At 38.8% G+C, this 19,955-nt stretch overlaps 1 protein-coding gene across 6 annotated transcripts in view; it reads right to left on the bottom strand.

The window, feature by feature from the left end:
* Nucleotides 1–19,955, bottom strand: part of CFAP54 (cilia and flagella associated protein 54) — a 377,407-nt gene that overhangs the window by 88,896 nt on the left and 268,556 nt on the right. For all 6 annotated transcript variants that reach the window (XM_007503244.3, XM_016425734.2, XM_016425736.2 and 3 more), the window contains 3 exons: nt 4,198–4,267; nt 2,896–3,043; nt 411–568 (listed from right to left, as the gene is read on the bottom strand). In XM_007503244.3, the coding sequence (XP_007503306.2) occupies nt 411–568; nt 2,896–3,043; nt 4,198–4,267 (376 nt within the window). The remainder of the gene's footprint in view (nt 1–410; nt 569–2,895; nt 3,044–4,197; nt 4,268–19,955) is intronic.

Below are 19,955 nucleotides of genomic sequence, written 5' to 3'. Positions count from 1 at the left end.
TAAGACTATAAACAACAGAGGCATGACCAATTTGTATTAGTGGAGGGGTCTTCCACAAAAGGAGTTCCTCACATGAATGAAAACACAAGAGTGGACCATTCCTTATCAGCATCCCTAGTGGAGTAAGTCTTATTTGGTTATTTATAGCTGAGATAATTTTAAAAATAATCTGGGGCAGGGAGCCAGCTAGGTAGCTCAGTGAATTGAGAACCAGGTCTAGAGATGGGAGGTTCTGGGTTCAAATCTGAGCTCAAACACTTCCTAGCTGTGTGACCCTGGGCTAGTCACTTAACCTCCTCCATTACCTAGCCCAAAACACTCTTCTGCCTTGGAACCAATACACAGTATTGATTCTAAGATAGAAGGTAAGGGTTTAAAAAAACATAATCCAAGGGAGTTTCATTTTGTACCTTCAAATGTTCTAAGATGTTGGCTGCAGAATGTCTTTCTTGCAGGTCAAACTTGACAGCCTGCACCATGACTTCTGCTTGCATCTCAGTATCATTCCAGTTTTGAGCCTCCACAAATACTTCATTTATCAAAAGTCTGCACTCAATCATCTCATTTTCTAAAAGAAACAAGCAAATATACTTATCAACACTGCAATTAGAAACTACAGAATGAGAACAAAGAGAAAATAATGTGCACTATATCCCCAATGTTTATCATCAGGATATCTTATGATGTGGTGCTAACACAAAATAATTGGATTGTTAACAAATGTCGGATATGTGAGACATTTCCAAGGCATTTTTGCAACTAATGGGAAAGCATTTTAATGGACTCCCAAGTTTCAAATAAATGAAAGAAAAATGAAATACTATTTAGCTGAAGATACATGCAGATGTCCAGACAGATCGTTAACTATCTGACTGGCCTTGGCCAAGTCACTTTTAATATGCCAGGCCTCTTTCTCCTCAGCTGTAAAATGAAGGGACTGAACTTGATAAGCTCCAGGGCCCCTTCAGCGGTAACATTCTAAGAATCTACAATTTTTCATTGGGACTTGATTTAAATAAAATAGACCTGGGCTCCAGCTGATGACCCTTTTGTGCTTCAAATGTTAGCTGTCTGAAACCAGAATGCATTTCCCCATAGAAACAATTGTAGAAATGATCAGAGTACTGTCTTCAGTCAGCCCCCAAAAGCCTACTTTACAAAGAATGTAATTAAGGTCTACCTTACAGAACCAGAACTATTTCAACTGCTCCCACTCTTTGTTTATGACACTTTCTTTGGGGGCAAATGAAATACGAGTTCTAAGATATTCTACTTTTCCCTTTCTCCTTTCCCCCTAATTTTATCATTGGACCCACTGGGTTCATAGAAGCCCTTTACATGTATTTACCCATTCTATCTGCACAAAGGTCTCACAAGCTGTTCAAATTCCACATTAAGGAGGGTTTAGTACATGCCCAGGCTGGCTAAGAAAGGCATCCTTCCTATGGAAGACTCTGGGAGCTGCTTCTGGGAAACTGAAGAGCAAGGACATTTCTGGTTGGTCTGTTTAAGTAGGAGCTGCATTCTTCTATTTCGTGAATAACCAGGACTGTCAGCATCTTTAAAACCATCCATGGCATTTGGCAACATCTTGTGCCCACGGGAGGAGATGACTACCCACAGCTAGTGTGCCCTTATGGTAAAAGGGGAAGGTCTTAGGTCCTCCTTCTCTTTCTGTGTGGACATAGGGCTCTGAGATACAGGCATAGGTCTTTGATCTTCTCATTAATTTCTTTTTTTTTTCCATTCTAAGTACAGGGAGAGGAATCTCTGTTCTGACCTGTGAACACAAACTACAGAGAGACCCAGGCATTGAGATCCCGCCAAAGGTTGTAGCCAGGCCAGTAGCTGAGGAGTGAGGGTCTTGGGATTCCAACCCAACAGAAGCTACACTGTAAGCTTTGGAATTGAACTTGGTGGAATCGGTGCTTTGTAGGAATTGAGTTCAGCTCTGAGCCTCATACTATTTTCCTCTCTTTAGTTGGTATAGAGTAATAGTATACCCCAACATGTTGGGGGAAATGTTTGTATGTTTTCTTCTTGCTACATCTTTGAAGCAAATATCCATTTTGGAAAAGCTAATCCAGGGGACAATTAGGTAGTTCAAAGGATAGAGAGCCAGGCCTAGCTATGGGAGGTTTTTGATTCAAGTCTGGCTTCAGACACTTCCTACTTGTGTGACCCTGATAGCAATTAATTTAACTGCTATCTGCCTCAATTTACTCAAGTATAAATAGCACCTATGTCCCAGGGTTATTGGATGATTAAATAAGATGATAATGCTCAGCTGAGTGTCTGACACATAGTAAGTGCTTAATAAATACTCCTTCTATCTTTCCTCCCTCCCTCCCTCCCTCCTCTCTCCTTTCTTACTTTTTTCTTCCTTCCTTCCTTCCTTCCTTCCTTCCTTCCTTCCTTCCTTCCTTCCTTCCTTCCTTCCTTCCTTCCTTCCTTCCTTCCTTCCTTCCTTCCTTCCTTCCTTCTTCCTTTCTTTTATCCCTCCCTTCCTTGATAATATGGTCTTTCAATATCAGACACATTAGAACTTATGATTTGGGTTCTCAATCCAGATCAAGTTCAGAAGTTTTGTAAAATATAGGGGTAGCTGGGTGGCTGAATGGATTGAGGACTAGGCCTAGAGACAAGAGGTCCTGGTTTTAAATATGACCTCAGGCACTTCCTAGCTGAATGACCCTGGGCAAGACACTTAACTCCCATTGACTCAGCCCTTTCAGCTCCTTAGAACCAATATCAATTCTAAGACAGATGCTACGGGTAAAAAAAAAATTCTAAAATCCAAATGTTACCCCAAAATATATCACACAAAAAACAGTGTTCCCACAAGAGAAATGTCTACTTTGCCCCCAAATGTTCTCACAGTCAGGTTATTTGTACCTTTCACGACCCCCATGCCACGGATGTGGGTCACAGTGGCCACCAGCAAGGCCAGACGACACTTTAGCCATAGATGGATGTTTAGACGTTCTCGGGCCAACATCTCCACAGACTCCATGGCATCCAGTTCATCATCATTCGCACACAGCTAGAACAATGGAAAGAGGTAAGAGTTACTGCTCCACTGTTTGATCTAGTCCTGAACACAGCATCAATCAGAAGCCTGGCCAGAGAGGTAGTCTATGTCCTAAATGATGAGAAAGAAGGGGAGGAACCAATTCCAACAATGCCCCACATTTTCTCAAGAGTTTATTATAGGTGGAGTAATTATGAGATGCCACTTATGATTGTGGGTAGGCCATATCTGCACCTCAGATTCCTCATCTGTAAAATGATGATGTTGGACTTAAATAGTTTTTGAGGACCTTTCCAGATTTAGATCTAAGATCCTAAAGTCCTTTTTTTAACCCCTTACCTTCCATTTTAGAATCGATACTGTGTATCAGTTTCAAGGCAAAAGAATGTTAAGGGCTGGGCAGTTAGGATCAAGTGACTTGTCCAGGTTCATACAGCCCAGAAGTATGGCACTTAGCTGCCTCAACACATAAATTTTCTTTTTTTTTTAAACTCTTACCTTCTATCTAAGAATCAATACTAAGTATTGATTCCAAGGCAGAAGAGAGGTAAGGGATAGGTAAGGGGAGTTAAGTGACTTGTCCAGGGTCACCCATTTAGGAAGTGTCTGAGGCTAGATTTGTTCCCAATACCTTCTGTCTCTAGGCCTGGCTCTTGATCCCATGAGCCATCTAGCTGCCCCAGGTCCTAAAGTTTTGATGAAATATATTTATTATTGGATATTGGGGAAATCTTGGCAAAATTATTTCCCCAAGTTTGACTGATATCTTCCAAAATAGCATAAGCTCCTAGTCTCCTAAGCAAGGAATAAAATCACTTTCTGAGTCACAGAGAGATTAGAATTGCTTTCTCATCCAAAAGAGCCTAATAACCAGGTGGAAGAGTTTTGTCAAGACTTCATCAATATTAAGTAATTGACCTATTACATTAAAGTTTGGGCCCAGTGATGCTTTTTTTTCAGGGTGGGTGGGTGGGGGGACAATGGGGTATATGGATACTATTATTCAGGCATGAAGGGATTGTGCTCAGCATTGGAGGAGGGAATACCTCCTCTTTGCATCTTTGAGTTGCATCTTTGAAGTACATTGTTCATTCCAACTCACAAATAGAATATCCTATAACTTGATAATTTCATATTAAATACTTTAGAGCAAAAAATATACATACTTCTTCTTTAGTCTTCTTGAAAATTTCTGCATCCTGAAGGATTTTAATTGCAGTGAAAGCTATTGAAGTGCTAGAGAGGAAAATGAAGATACATTATCATTATTTTGTTGTTGTTATTATTATGATTAATAGATTTGTGCTTTAATTTCCAAAGTCCAGAATTATTGTATTCTAGTTTACATCACGATTTTACTTACTATTAATATTCTGATTAATTAAGAAAATATGTTTAGGGTATATAGACTATGAACTCTTCTATTTTGATGTCTATATCTTGAACCATACTGTGTAAATGGATTTAACTCCCTCTGTTTATCTTAACTTTATTAATCAAGAACTTGGAGTGCCCCCTCCCTCCTTTCACTTCTAGTCTTTGAGGGGGTGAACTTCCTGGAAGTTTACCCCTTCAAAGACCAGAAGTGGATCCCTGCCCTGGCACTGCCCACTCCCACCCCCCAGCAGTGCCAGGCAAATTAAGAAACTATGATTGGTTCCTTAGATGTGATTGATCAGCCCAGAGTGAAAGTAAGTAGAAACCACAGAAACAGGAAATGATGTGGGAAAAGGGTTATAAAAGGTGAGACCAAAGAGGTGCATGTTGATTCTGCTTTGGATTCATTCTGGGTTGGAGACTTCTGCATTGGAGGGATTTGGCTTCTGATTTCAGCTTCCTGATTCAGACTTTGGATTCTGGTGGACATTCGGATTCTGTTTGGATTCTGCATTGGTGGCTCTTGCTGAAGAGACCACCGTGACTCCTGGTTGGAGATTGGGACCTAAGGGAGCCTTTGTCAGAGTTGAGCTGAATTCCCCCAGATTGACAATTATAGGGTTTTTAGCTAGGTAATATTTTCTACCTCCTTCTTATATTTCCCTCTCTTTACTATCACTATTTTAATTTTATATTATATTATATTATATTATTTTATTATATTATTTTTATATATATTATATATATTTTATTATATTTTATATTATAAAGCTACTAACAGCCTTGTGGCTTAAGAGTTAAATTTTTATAAACAGTGACCACAACTTTTTATACCTCTTTATTTGTCCAAAACCAATTTTAATTTTTACAATAGCATACCATAACCAAAGTTAAGGACAGATATGAATTTATTCACAGAACCCTACAGGTGAAAAGGAACACTCATCATATCTGCCCAACCCAGACTGGGACAAGAGTTATCACTGCAACATACCTGTAAGTGGCCATTCAGTCTTAGTGAAGACTCCCTTGAGGTAGCCCATCCCACTCTTGTATAGCTCTGACAGTCAATACATCTTTGCCTGACATCCAAACTTGATTTGGCCCTTTGGCGTATCATCCAACCATTTTTCTTCTCTCCAGAGTTTAACAGAACAAGCTCAATTCTGTCTCCATTGAATAACCCTTCTAATACTAAAAGATGACCATCATGTATCCTAAGTCTTCTCTCCAGGCTAAACATCTAGAAATTCCTTCAACTTCTCAGTTCAATGCAATTCAGTTCAATGCAATTTACTAAAGGACTGTCTACTGTCTACTGTACAAGTGCTGGGATAGAATCACAAATACAAGAGTTCCTGCCGCTATGGGACTTAGATTTTACTAGAGAGATAAAATATATACATAAACAAGTTTAGAACACGGATAACTGAGGAGGGAGAGTGAGGGGAGAGAGAAGAACATTGATCAGAGAAGGGTTTTTTGGAGGAGGCAGAACTCAAGCTGAACTTTGAAGGAAGGCACTAGAAAGGTAAAGAAGTATGTGAACTACAGGCATACGGAATGGTTTGGGTGGCTATGTATTGGTGAGAGAGAAGGTACTAGGTTAGTGGGAAAAGTCTGTAATTCATTTTGGCAGTACAAAGTATGTGCAAGAGAGAATAATGAAATCAGGCTAGAAAGGTAAACGGGAGCTATATTGTGGAAAGTCATAATGACAGGCTACATTTTATAACCCAGTGGTGTCAAATTCAAAGAAATAGGGGCCACTAAACCATACATGAGGACCCCTGAGGGCAATATAGTGACTTAGAAAACTACATGCTTATATATTTCTTTTCAAATTAATAGACCAACACAGTAATCATACACTATACTTTAATCTGATTTGAGCTATACTCAGAAGGCTTACGGGTTACATGTAGCCTATGAGCCACAAGAATGGCGTCTCTGCAAACAACCAGGGAACCATTGCAGCCTTAACTTGGGAAGGTTATTTTGGTAGCTGCAAAGGATGGCTTGTAGAAGCAAGGGACAAGTACCAGGGAAACCTATTAAGAGAATATTGAAGGGGCAGTTAGATGGCTCAGGAAATAGAGAGCCAGGTTTGGGGATAGGAGGTCCTAGGTTCAAATCTGACCCCAGACACTTCCTACCTGTCTGATGTGTGTGACCCTGGGCAAGTCACTTAACTCCAAATGCCTATTCCTTACCTCTGTTCAGCCTTGGAATTAATATTTAGTAATGATTCTAAGATAATAGGTAAGGTTTGTTTGTTTGTTTTTTAAATAATAATGTACATGGGAAGAAAAGCCATATATAAGAAACCATTACACTAGAATAGTACTGATTCTAAGAAAGAAGGTTAGAGTTAAAAAAGAGAGAAAGAATATTTTTTAGTCTAGGATCAAAGTGATGGGAACCTGAACTAGGGTGGAAGCTATATGAGTTAAAAATTATAGAAAGATAGAGAAAGAGAGAAAGGAGAGAGAGAAGAGGGAAAGAAGAAGGAAGGGAGGAAGAGAGGGAGGGAGACAGAGAGAGAAACATTTATTAAATACTTACCATATGCCAGGCACTGTATTAATCATTAAGGATAAAAAGTACAAGACAGTCACTGACTTCTAGTTATAATGAGGAGGGACAACACATGAATAAACTGGGGAAGGGGGGACAGAGAGTTTCACAAGGGCTTGCTTCTAGACAAGAAAAGGTAAAAACTCCCAAGATGGAAACAGAAATAGCAATGTTCAACAGGTGACTAGACTTGGGAGATAGCACAAAAGAAGGAAGTCAAGAATGACTTTGTGGTTCCAAACTTTGGTGAATGGAAAGATGGCAGCTCTCATGATCTTCATATGGATTGAAGTTGAGTCCTCCATCATCCTAGGGCTCTCTAGATAATCTATGTCATGACTACAATGTAACACTCATAACTGAACTCAACATTCTAATGGAATCTGACCAAGATAGAGTATAGTATGTGGTCCTATCACATCCTTGATGTGATACTTCTCTGAAGGGAGCCCATGATTGCATGTTTGATTACCATCTCATACTAAAGACTCATATTGTTCTAGAGATACATATATTAAAATCTGTAGATCTGTTGTTCTGATGAATTGTTGCCTCTCCATGCTTTTCCCACATTAGTACTAAGACAGGACCTGTTATTTAATTGGTACAGAAAAACTCTAGTTAGGGAAGCTCCCTCTACCAGTGCAAGTCGGCACATTCTCTTCAACTTTCAATCTTAGTTGCCTAAACCATTGAGAAGTCAAGAGCCTTGATGAGGGTCACTCAGTTAGTGTGTATCAGAGGCCAAACTTGAACTAGGTCTTCGTTGCTCCAAGTCCAGTTCTCTAAACTCCCTCACCATGTTGAAGCAATGCTAGAAATGCTCATTATTCAACCTACTGCTCTTATATTTATGAATTTGATTTTTAAAAACCTGTTTAAGACATTATCTTTATTCCTATTAAATTCTATCAAATTAAATTCAGTCCAGTATTCTGACCCATCAAGATACATTGAGATCATGACTTTGTTAGTCAATGTCTTAGCTAGCCTTCCCACTGGTGCATCATCTACAAACTGGATATGCGTTTCATTTTTCCTTTATCTAAGCTATCAACAAACAGCCACAGCACCAGTCACGGATGTCTGAGGTATCACACAATGCAAGACATCTATACCTTTAATTGTGATAAAAAAATATATACACACACATGCACACATACAATGGAACATATGTATATATGTATGCACATGTATATAATTATATCAATGTATCTGTATATATGCACATATAAATGCATATACTAAACACCCACTATATGTATGTTGTGGAGGAGAGAATTTACAATGCATGCAAGGGACAGAGAACTGAGGATGGATCATCTGTCAGTCAAATGAAAATTCTATTTTGGAATGTTACTGGGAAAGGCAGTTGGAGCCATGCCAACTGTTGGGAAAGACTTTTGGCTTTTAGCTGATGGTGGTGAATAAAGCTGAAGGTTTTTGGCTTTTGCTGGCTGGCTGAGGTGCAGAAAAGAAGCTAGTCGTAATCTCTGGGACTTGAATTAATCAAGTTGGAGGTGACCTGGCTGATTTGAAGGAAGAAGAAGAAAGATAGTTGTCCTCATATTTCTCTGAGTGATTGTGTTTCATGCTAGTGACCAAATTGCCAATAATCTCAATATCCTCCTAACCTTCATTGTAGAAATAGGGAAATCCTACTCCTCTTACTTTATCCTCCATCCTTGTCCTGTCTTCCCCAAATAAACCCTTACTTGAGAAAAGAAGAGAAAAGAGTATTTCCTCTGAAATCTCATAGCTCACAGAAGAAAGGAGGGAGGGAAAGCTGAAAGGCTTCTGAAGAGAGAGAGGAATAGGGAGGAGGGTAGGCAAACCTTGATCCATTCGTCATCTAGTATCAATCAAATATACATCCTAAATTATCATCTATTATAATATCTACATAATACATATATAAACATAGTATATGTATAGAACTGTATCTATATATACACATACACACTACATGTAAAAATTGATATCTATATATACACATATATATATAATATGTGTGTGGATCTAAGTACACATACATGTATACTGTATATAATTTCACACTACAGATATACTATATACACATGTATGTATACACTACATGTATAGATCTATATTTGTATATACACACATATAAATATATATTCTATGTATAGACCTATATGTACATGTATAAATACATGCTATATGTATATATATATATATCTCTATACATGTGTACCATATATACACTATATGTATAGATCTATATACACACATATATATACACACTATATGTATATATCTATATCTATACTTTTCTACATGTTTAAATGCATTCTATATGTATATACACTATACATGGGGACTAAATGTATATAGTGTATATAGATGTACATAAATATGTATAATATATGTGTATATATATGCATATATATTCCATGTTAATATTTTCTTTCAAAGAATCCCCTGAGAAATCTTGTAGAAGAGATTCTAATGGAGAAAATGTTTGGTTATTATCTGAGTCTCTTGTCATAATAGACATTTTTCACCACTCAAGAGCAGACAAGCTATTAATCCTTTAATTTCATACAATACTTTATAGCTTGCAAAGTGCTCCATTCCATATGCCTCTCATAATGCCTCTGAAGTGGGCATTATTATCTCCATTTTAGCCTTAAGGGAATGGAAGCTCAAAGAATTAAGTGACTTCTCCAGGGTCATACAGGAAAAGGTGATACAGCCTGGAGCCTCAGAAGAACAACCTTTTGGAGCTGAAAGGGGCTTTAGGGGTCACTTGGTCCAGTCAGCTTCTGAATTGCACCCTCTATATCTAAAATGAAGATAGAAACTTAACATTTGGTGTTTGGAAATTTCCATCATTCCCCTCTGAGGATGTCTTACTTTCCTCTGGCATGACTGTTTCATGGGATGTCTCTGCCAACAGCTTTGCCTTTGATTTCCCCTGTTAATTCACCAGCATCTCCTCAGTGAATGGCTTTTTCCTATCAGAGGCTCTTTGGCAGGACTCATAGAGATGACTCCTCTCCTAGCTCCAATTCTCACAATCATATCTCAGCTGCCTTCTCACTCATTCTGGGACATCCCTTTTGTCCCACATGTGGGTTCCACCCACAATGTGCCCATTTTGAGGAGCCCAGAAGACCTTTCCTTCATTCCTCTCTGGTCTGTGTTTCTGAATCTCTAGACTTGGCCACCAACTCTGTCTGAGCAGCTTTGCCCCTTCCCTCCACTTGTCTGCTCCCTTTTATACCTTCTTCCACAATTAGCTAGCTTTTTCTTTGCATATATTTATATCCCTAGTCCTCTGTATTAACCACTATGACTGGTTAAACTCCACAGATCAAGATGTCTTCATGCCAGATACCTCCAGGTACCTCCCCCATCACATTGTAAGCTCCTTGTGGGTAGGGATTGTCTTTCTTTTTATAAACTGTATCTTCAGTACTTAGTAGACAATTATTAGTTATATGACCCTGGGCAAATCATTTAACCCTGTTTGCCTCCATTTCCTCATCTGTAAAATGAGAAGGAAATGGCAAACTATTCCAAGTATCTTTGCTAAGAAAATTCCAAATGGGGTCACAAAGAGTCAGACATAATTGAAGCAACTGAACAGCAACAAAAGGCACTTAATATACATTTATTGATTAGGCTTAGCTTTGTGTATATACATACACATGTACATGTGTGAATGATATATATTAATACACATGTAGTCACATATACATACACACAACTATATATGCATATATACCACACATACAAATATAGGTATATATAGTGCAATTTTAACTACACTTAAGACTTTGAGGACATTGGAGAAAGGGAGAGGGAGAAAGGAAGAGAGAAAGAATAGGAAAGAGAGAAAGGGACGGAGAGAGAGGAGAGGGAAAGAAAGGCAGAGAAAGGGAAAGGGGGAGAGAAAGGGGAAAGAGAAGGGGAAGAGAGAGCGTGAAAGAGAGAAAGAAGAGGGAGAGAGAAAGAAGAGAGAGAGAGAGAGAGAGAGAGAGAGAGAGAGAGAGAGAGAGAGAGAGAGAGAGAGAGATTATAAGATGTAGGAGGTAAGAGATTGCTAGCACTCCAATATATCCCTTGATTCCTATCACCCATAGCCCCAAAGCTGCTAAGAGTTGATGACTTGGATGAGATCATTCTTTTCCTGGATGTGCAAAGATCTCAGCTTGGCTCCTGGACCACAGTTTCCTTTTTCCTATTATCTAAACTAATCTATAAAACTTCCCCGTTACTATGTTAGTATTTGCTTCAATAAATGTGTCTGTGCATTGTCCGTGACTGTTTTTTGTGTAATAAGTGTTTGTAAGGAAGTACCTGGCTAAGATGAAGCTATTACTCTCCAAATCTGAGGTGGAACTATCCCCACTCTCCACCAGGGACCAGGGAAAGTGTATTTTAACATGAAACCTATAACAATAAGAATTGTACTTCTAGATTGCCAATATCTGAGGTGTAATGAATAGTTTAATTTTTTAATTAAAAATACTATTTTTAACAAAGTTTTTAACATTTGTTTTCTGACATTTTGCAATCCAAATTCTCTTCCTCCTTTCCTCCTTGCTTCCCAAAGATGGCAAGTAATCTGTTATAGGTTATAGCATAGACAATTCCAAGCCAAGCAGCCCTCTTGAAAATAAGAGATGGAGTGAGTGATCTCCTAGGTGTGGCTGTCCCATAAATATCCTTAAAAATAAAACTTTAGTCTTACTGTGTAAACCTTAAAATTTCACAGACTTATGAATGTTAAAAATTTTACTCCACATTGAGGAATCCTCCAATTCCCTACTTGAAATAATTCCCTACCAGATAGTGAGAACTCTACTTGAATGTGAAAACTCCTTGCTATGGGAGTATCCCTACTCCACCCCTACTTAAGACTGCTTTAGGGGAGAAAACTCCTTGCTATGGGGAGGACCTCGATTCCACCCATACTTAAGACTGCTTTAGGGCAGAAAACTCCTTGCTAAACAATGAAAGTACTTGAAAACCATACTTATAAAGGAAAGGAGTTCTTTGAGCCATGCCTGTTTTTGGAATTGATACAATGGGATGCTAGGTGCCTATAAAGGTGGGGCAACTTGTAAACTACTTAGACCTAAAAGGTGAAAACTTACTCAGAGGTTTTCTCTTAATGAAATTAGTCGACACAGCAGCATTTTTTCCTGACTTACTAAAGAGATTAATCTACTCAGCTGTGAATTCAAAATGGGCTGTCTTTTGGAAAACATCAACAGTGATTGGTACATGGAAGAACTTAGGGGAGGTGACATAGGAGATTTTGCTCAGAGAAGAGCTGGAATTCATTCTGAAACATTCAGATTGAGGAGGACTCATTTTGAGGAAGACTGATTCTGAAACATTCAGATGGAGGAGGGAGCTGGTGAAAGCAGCTGAGATGATGCTGGCCTGGTGTCACTAGAATCCTTGCTTAGACAGATCTTGTGGTGAGTGTTAAAAAAACTGACTGATTTCTCTCTTAAGACTCAGGTCTAGGCCATATTGGCTTGAGGCCCTTCATACTTATTCCTTTCTTACTCTCTCTCTCTCTCTCTCTCTCTTTCTTTGATTACTCATTGTATTATTAATTAAAATTCTCTATAAAACCCAGTTGACTTGGGTATATTCATAATTGGGAATATATTCCCTGGCGACCACCTTATATTTGATTTAAAACAAAACACTGTAGAGAAACATATTTTCTGCGGTCAAATTTACTCACCCTCTCTTATATCTATCACAATTTATATCTTCCACCATTTTAACTCACTACAGTTTATGGGCTTCACTATTTTAAATCTCACAACTGAGACTTGGGCCAGATATATATACACAGATATACCCATTATGTATGACTTCAGCCTCCCCTTATTAAACAGTTCATCAATATCTCTTCCCTCTCCCCTTTCTTTCTGTCTTTCTCTCCTGTCTCTCTCTGTTTATGTCTTTTCCCAAAAAACACACACACATTTCATATATGTGTATTTGTGAATGTGTATGTATAGGCACAGAGGATAGGACTGGGCCTGTGATTACAATGGTATAGTGAACTCCCAGCTAAGGAAACATCCTCTACTGCTTCTTAGACTTCACAACTAATAGTTTTAGAGAAGCCAATTGAGTTGCTCAGATTCCCAAAGAGCCAGAGGCGGGTCTTGAACTTTAAGATTCCAGCTTGGAGGCCAGCTCTCAAATCCACCATATCCTGTTGCCTTTCTTATATACAAACTGGGGATAGGAATTTCCAAAGGCCCTTAGGAAAAGAGGTCTCACTTTTATACAAAATAAAATGCAGCTGAAGCCTCTGAGAAATTTCCAATTTGAGTGCAGTATGTCAAAGAAAGGAGAAGTAAGCTTGGCCCTAGGGAAGGTGGCCTTGCAATCTGAGTAACTATGATCACATTTTTTTCTGATTAACATTCACAGTGAAAATGGTCAGTTTCTTCATAAAAATATCCATGCAGCTCACTCTTCCTGTCAATTTTCTTAACACATTATTTTATTAACAGCATTATAAAATGTCAAGCGAGCCATCTTGTGGGAAAATGACAGTCCAGCACTCTCAGCAGTGCCCAAACAGAAGATAATAAAGGGGAGAGTTCATGGAAGAAAAATTCCTGTATCCTGTCAAGAAGTCTCCCACAACTAAGTGACATCCAATAAAATGAGAGCACCTGAGATTTTATGGAACATTTCCCCAAAGGCTATATTCAAGTATTCGAAATGGGAATGATAAGACTATATTTGCATATTATTTGAATATACCTATTTTAGCCCACCCACTTCAGTGCTCTAGTACTTTTAAAATTAATGTACTGGGGGGAGCCAGGCAAAGAGACAGAAGGACTGGGTTTCAAATCCTAGCAGTGTGACCCTGGGCAAGTCACTCAACACCCATTGCCTAGCCATTACTGCTCTCTTCTGCCTTGTAACCATACACAGTATTAATTCTAAGACAGAAGGTAAGAATTTTTTTTTAAAGATTAATGTACTCTTATTGTTTCTGTTGTTATTTCTTGATTTTTCTCTAATCCTTTCAATCTCTGGGATTGACTAAAATTGTTTACCTCTAATTGTCACCAAGGGATTGGCCACACATTATTAGCACAGTATGAAGCTTGATGAAAGTATCAATAATTATATGAGAAACATTCCAAATTACCCTCAGAATTAAGCTAATTAAGTTAAAGTAACTCTGAAAATCAACCTCTCATTTCCATCAGATTGGCAAAGGAGGAAAGTGACAAATTTTGGAAGGATACATGGATGACTTATTGGTGGACCAGCCATTCTGGGAAGAAGATTAGAACTCTGCCCTCAGAATTACTAAAATGAAAGTTTTGACTTCCATTAGAGAAGACTCTCCCTAGTAAATCCTCCTGACACATCTGTAAATAGTTGTAAACCAGTTTTGATTTTACCCTACAGTTCTTTAAGCCACAGCAATAGGAGAAGACAATTCTCTAAGTCTTTTTTCTCAGAATGGAGGAGTATGATGGCACTGACCAGCACTCTTCAGTTCCCATGAGTTTTCTTTTGCCCAAAGGGCATTGTATGAGAAAGGCATAGATCTTTCTTTCATCAGTGCAGAAATTTAGGACTGCCTTAAATATTCATCTTTCTAGCACAGGCTAGACTACTCTGGGACCAAGTTTCCTCCTCTAGAATTAGAGAAAAGACTAGATGACCTCCATGATTCTTAGGCCAACATCCATGACCTGTGTTCAGTGTCCAAATCTATGGGCTGTGAGACTCTGGACAAATCCCCTAATTTCCCTGTATCTGAGTTTCATCATCTGTAAAAGGGACTGGGAAGTTTGAAATGGATAGTCTCTGAGGTCTCATTCAGTTAGAACAAAGTTCCTATAATTATGATTGTGCAGTTTCATTTTTGAGGGCTTCATTTCTCAAGCAAGCCCATGTATTGTTTAATATACAGTAATTGTTTGAAAAAATAAACTATACATAATAGAGAGATTTGTATTATCATACTCAACCCCTTTTTCCTATTCTTTGTAAAGGGAAATGTTCATATTCATTGTTCTGGGTTGGGCTTGACTTGGGTCACTTTTCTGGGAGTTCTCAGGATTGGAATAAAATGAAATACTGGCAGATCATTTAATAGTTAACAAAAGGAGATCTACTGAGACATAAGAGGGAAAGGGGCAACGAGATGGTCCAGTGAATAGAGCATTGGACCTAGAGTCAAGAAGACTGATCTTCCCAAATCTGGCCTCAGACATTTACTAGCTCTGTGACCCTGGGCAGGTCTGATTGTTTCAGTTTTCTCATTTGTAAAATGAATTGGAGAAGGAAATAGAAAACCACTCCATTACTTTTGTCAAGAAAACCCCAAATGGGATCATGAAGAGTGATTGAAAAATAACTGAACAACAACTGGAATAAAATGAAATGCTGGTAGATAAATCAATAATGATCAAAGATACTGGACCAGAAGAGGAAAAGGATATTCAACAAAGAAATGCATCAAGTTGATCTAAGAAAAAACTACCCTGACTCTAAATTGTCCATTTTGTGCTCCACTAGCCACATCAACCTGTCCTCTTCATAGCTGTTTATCCTCAGGTGATCAGAAAGTCAAGTCAATTCCCAAGGCCTTTAGCCCTCTGAGCCAATCAACTCTTGATAGTTTTAATAACTCCTAAGGAAATATTTGCCCAAATTTTTTTGGGCGGGGAGGCAGTTAGGATGTTAGTCCCACTACATCACACCCCTTGGTGGCAAAGTCTTCAAGGCCTTCTAGAGGACTTTCCAACATTTCAGTGATTTTAGGATTTTTCTTTGGTCTACTATGACCTTGGGGATTTAAGAGCCCCAATAGAAGGAGTATTAAAGAAGGGAAGAGAAAATTGCAACAAAAATAGCAAAGTCAAAAACAGAGCTGCCCTGTACCCCACCAGCCACGTTTTCTCCCACCCCAGGATCGTCATGAATAGGGCAGTACCTAATATTTTCCCTACTAGAGGCTCTGAGAAACAGCCTCTTTCTTCTGTGAGGACCAAGTAGACAACTTAACCTGTTTTCTTTTCTAGGAGAGCAAGTCCTCCCTCAACAATGCCACCACTAGGTCTTTCAAGTCCTCCCTGGGGAGGAGCTGTTCAATGAACTGGGTGTTATACTGGCAGGGCCCTAGAGGGGACAATCATTTCTGAATTATAATAAGCAAAGGGGTACAGGGCAGTGAGGCTGACTTTGTCACTGCTCTGTTGTTCTGTCAGAGTCAATGTCCATCCCCTTTCACTAGGACCAGAGTGCTGTCACAAGTCTTCCGCAGCATTCCTGTGCCAGGGCAAGACAACTGCCACAGCTGTGCCCTGGTCCTGGTCCCCTAGGCTGGGCTGAGCACTGCCCATCTAGGCAACCTTCACTGCCCCTTCCCTTCAAGGCCTGCCCGTAAGAGTCCTATGGGTGCTTCGGCTGCTGGGTCCCAACCCTGGAGCCTTTTCTCCAGGAAGATTTCTAAAAGAGTACACTTTTCCTTATAGCATAACATTTCCAAACATCCCAAGTATATTATGTCTACTCTGAAAGCAGGCAGAGAAGAGTTGCCTGGAAAAATATGTGATTTTAAAATCCATATCATTACAGATCCAAGTAAAATAGGCTTCATCAATTTCGCCTCACAGTATGCTTATCATGTGCACTCCTTCACAGTGAATTTCTTTAGAGCTCTTATTCCAGGGTACCGGTCTATTTCTCATTAGCTGGAATAGGGAGGAATGGTCTGGTCCCCAGTCCCACTGTGTCCCAGCAACACCAGGAAGCCATGCCACTAAGGGGGTATTAAGACATCAATGCTTTGCAAAAAAAAAAAAATGCTAGTCAAATAGGATGTGGGGGACTCTGGAGAAGGTAGGCTGACAATTTTAGATGCAATAAAAAACACTATCTTGGAAAGGGGGAGGGGGTAGATAATGACCTTGTCAGGATTTGATATCACCAGCTGTAGCAGCCTCAAAGATTCAGCCAACTGCAATTATGATGGACCTTCTCTTCCCCTTAAGGGGTTTAGTATATAATATAATTCAGAAGTTATATTTTTAGAATAGTTTTTTAAATGATCATTTGGGTGTAATCACTAAAAAAAAATATATGTATATATATATGTGTGTGTGTGTGTTATTTTGGGATAAACAAAAAGTGATTGCAAGGTTTGTCTTTCACTGAAAAAAAGCAAAGCTCAAATTAATGTGTGTTCTTGATGGAGGGAGAGAAGGAAATGTAAATCCCTGATGTTATAAAATCAGTAGGCTTTTGGGGTCCAAGAACTTTCATAAAAATGTAAAATTTAAGTCATTTTAGAAATTAGGGAGGCAGGAGAGGAATATTTTAAAATTATTTAAAATAACACACGGGATCTCTGGGATTAAATTTGAGAGACATAGGCACTCCAAGGGAGTGAGAGACAACAGAAGTCCTGTGCTCTGGGGCCACCAAAGGGACCAAGCGGGAGGGTTTCAAAAATGCCGTACAATCTGTGTGCTTCTGGGGACACATTTTGGGAACTTTTATCAAGGATTTTTCATTCCTGACCATACTGGGATGAAGGCCCACCCTCTGCCACCCTCACAGAATCTCACAAATCATGTCACAGAATCTCCCAGTTGGAATGGATCTCAGACACCATCTAGTCCAACCATTACTTTAACAGGTGATGACAATTATGATGACAATCTAGAAATGTGGCCCTCCTAACTTTGCTTGAAGACCTCCAATAGGGGCAGAGGTTATGGGGGAGACCCATTCTGCTCATCAAAAGTTAGATGGCTGTTAGATGTTTTTTTCTTAAACCTAAATGGGCCTGGTGGCACATTTTTAAAAATTTATTTATTTAGTCAATTTAGAACATTATTCCTTGGTTACAATAATCATATTCTTTCCCTCCCTCCCCTCCACCCACCCTTCCCAAAGCCAAAGCACAATTTCATTGGATATTACTTGTGTCCTTGATCAGAAACTATTTCGATGTTGTTGGTGCTGGCACTAGGATGTTCATTTAGAGTCTCCATCCCCAGCCATATCCCATCTACCCATGTAATCAAGCAGTTGTTTTTCTTCTGTGTTTCTACTCCCACAGTTTTTCCTCTGAATATGGATAGTGGTTTTTCTCATAGATTTCATCAATTTGTTCATGATCACCGCACTGCCACTAATGGAGAAGTCCATTACATTTGATTGTACCACAGTGTATCAGTCTCTGTGTACAATGTTCTCCTGGTTCTGCTCCTCTAGCTCTGCATCAATTCTTGGAGGTTGTTCCAGTCTCCATGGAATTCCTCTACTTTATTATTCCTTTGAGCACAATAGTATTCCACCACCAACATATATCACCATTTGTTTAGCCATTCCCCAATTGAAGGGCATCCCCTCATTTTCCAATTTTTTGCCACCATAAAGAGCACAGCTATAAATATTCTTGTACAAGTCTTTTTCCTTATTTCTTTGGGGTACAAACCCAGCAGTGCTATGGCTGGATCAAAGGGCAGACAGTCTTTTAGCGCCTTTTGGGTATAGTTCCAAATTGCCCTCCAGAATGGTTGGATCAATTCACAGCTCCACCAGCAATGCATCAATGTCCCAACTTTGCCACATCCCCTCCAGCATTCATTACTTTACTTTGCTGTCTTGTTAGCCAATCTGCTAGGTGTGAGGTGATACCTCAGAGTTGTTTTGATTTGCATTTCTCTGATTGTAAGAGATTTAGAACACTTTTTAATGTGCTTATTAATAGTTTTGATTTCTTTAACTGAAAATTACCTATTCATATCCCTTGCCCATTTATCAATTGGAGAATGGCTTGATTTTTTTTTGTACAATTGGTTTAGCTCTTTATAAATTTGAATAATTAGACCTTTGTTAAAGGTTTTTATAATGAAGATTGTTTCCCAATTTGTTGCTTCCCTTCTAATTTTGGATGCATTAGTTTTGTTTGTACAAAACCTTTTTAATTTGATGTAATCAAAATTATTGATTTTATATTTTGTGATTTTTTTCTAGCTCTTGCTTGGTTTTAAAGTCTTTCCTTTCCCAAAGATCTGTCATGTATACTATTCTGTGTTCACCTAATTTGCTTATAGTTTCCTTCTTTATATTCAGGTCATTCACCCATTCTGAGTTTATCTTGGTGTAGGGTTTGAGATGCTGATCCAAACCTTACCTCTCCCATACTGTCTTTCAATTTTCCCAACAGTTTTTATCAAATAGTGGGTTTTGGTCCCCAAAACTGGAATCTTTGGGCTTGTCATAGACTATCTTGCTGAGGTCATTTACTCCTAATCCATTCCACTGATCCTCCTTTCTGTCTCTTAGTCAGTACCAAATTGTATTGATAACCATTGCTTTATAGTACAGTTTGAGATCTGGGACTGCAAGTCCTCCTTCCTTCACATATTTTTGTCATGATTCCCCTGGATATCCCTGATCTTTTGTTCTTCCAAATGAACTTTGTTATGGTTTTTTCTAATTCAGTAAACAATTTTTTGGTAGTAAATGGGTATGGCACTAAATAATTAAATTAATTTGGGTAGGATTGTCATTTTTATTATGTTAGCTCATCCTACCCATGGGCAATTAATGTTTTTCCAATTGTTTAGATCTAGTTTTAATTGTGTGGAGAGTGTTTTGTAGTTGTGTTCATATAGTTCTTGGGTTTGTCTCAGCAGATAGATTCCTAAGTAGTTTATATTGTCTAGGGTGATTTTAAATGGAATTTCTCTTTCTAATTCTTGCTGCTGAGATGTCTTGGAGATATAAATGCTGATGATTGGTGGCACATTCTTTCAGTAGCTCCCAGTTCTGCCTTCTAAAGTGAAGCAGAACAACTGAAATCTCTTCTTTTCTAGTTAGTTGGCATGTCTTCTTGATTCTATCTCCACTAAATCTCTTTGGTCCCCACTTCTCCACTCATATGGCCCTTCTTCCTTCTGATCTTTAGCAACTA

Source organism: Monodelphis domestica, chromosome 5 (genome assembly GCF_027887165.1).
Source record: "Monodelphis domestica isolate mMonDom1 chromosome 5, mMonDom1.pri, whole genome shotgun sequence".
NCBI lineage: Eukaryota > Metazoa > Chordata > Mammalia > Didelphimorphia > Didelphidae > Monodelphis > Monodelphis domestica.
This window is presented reverse-complemented; position numbering and strand designations above follow the sequence as displayed.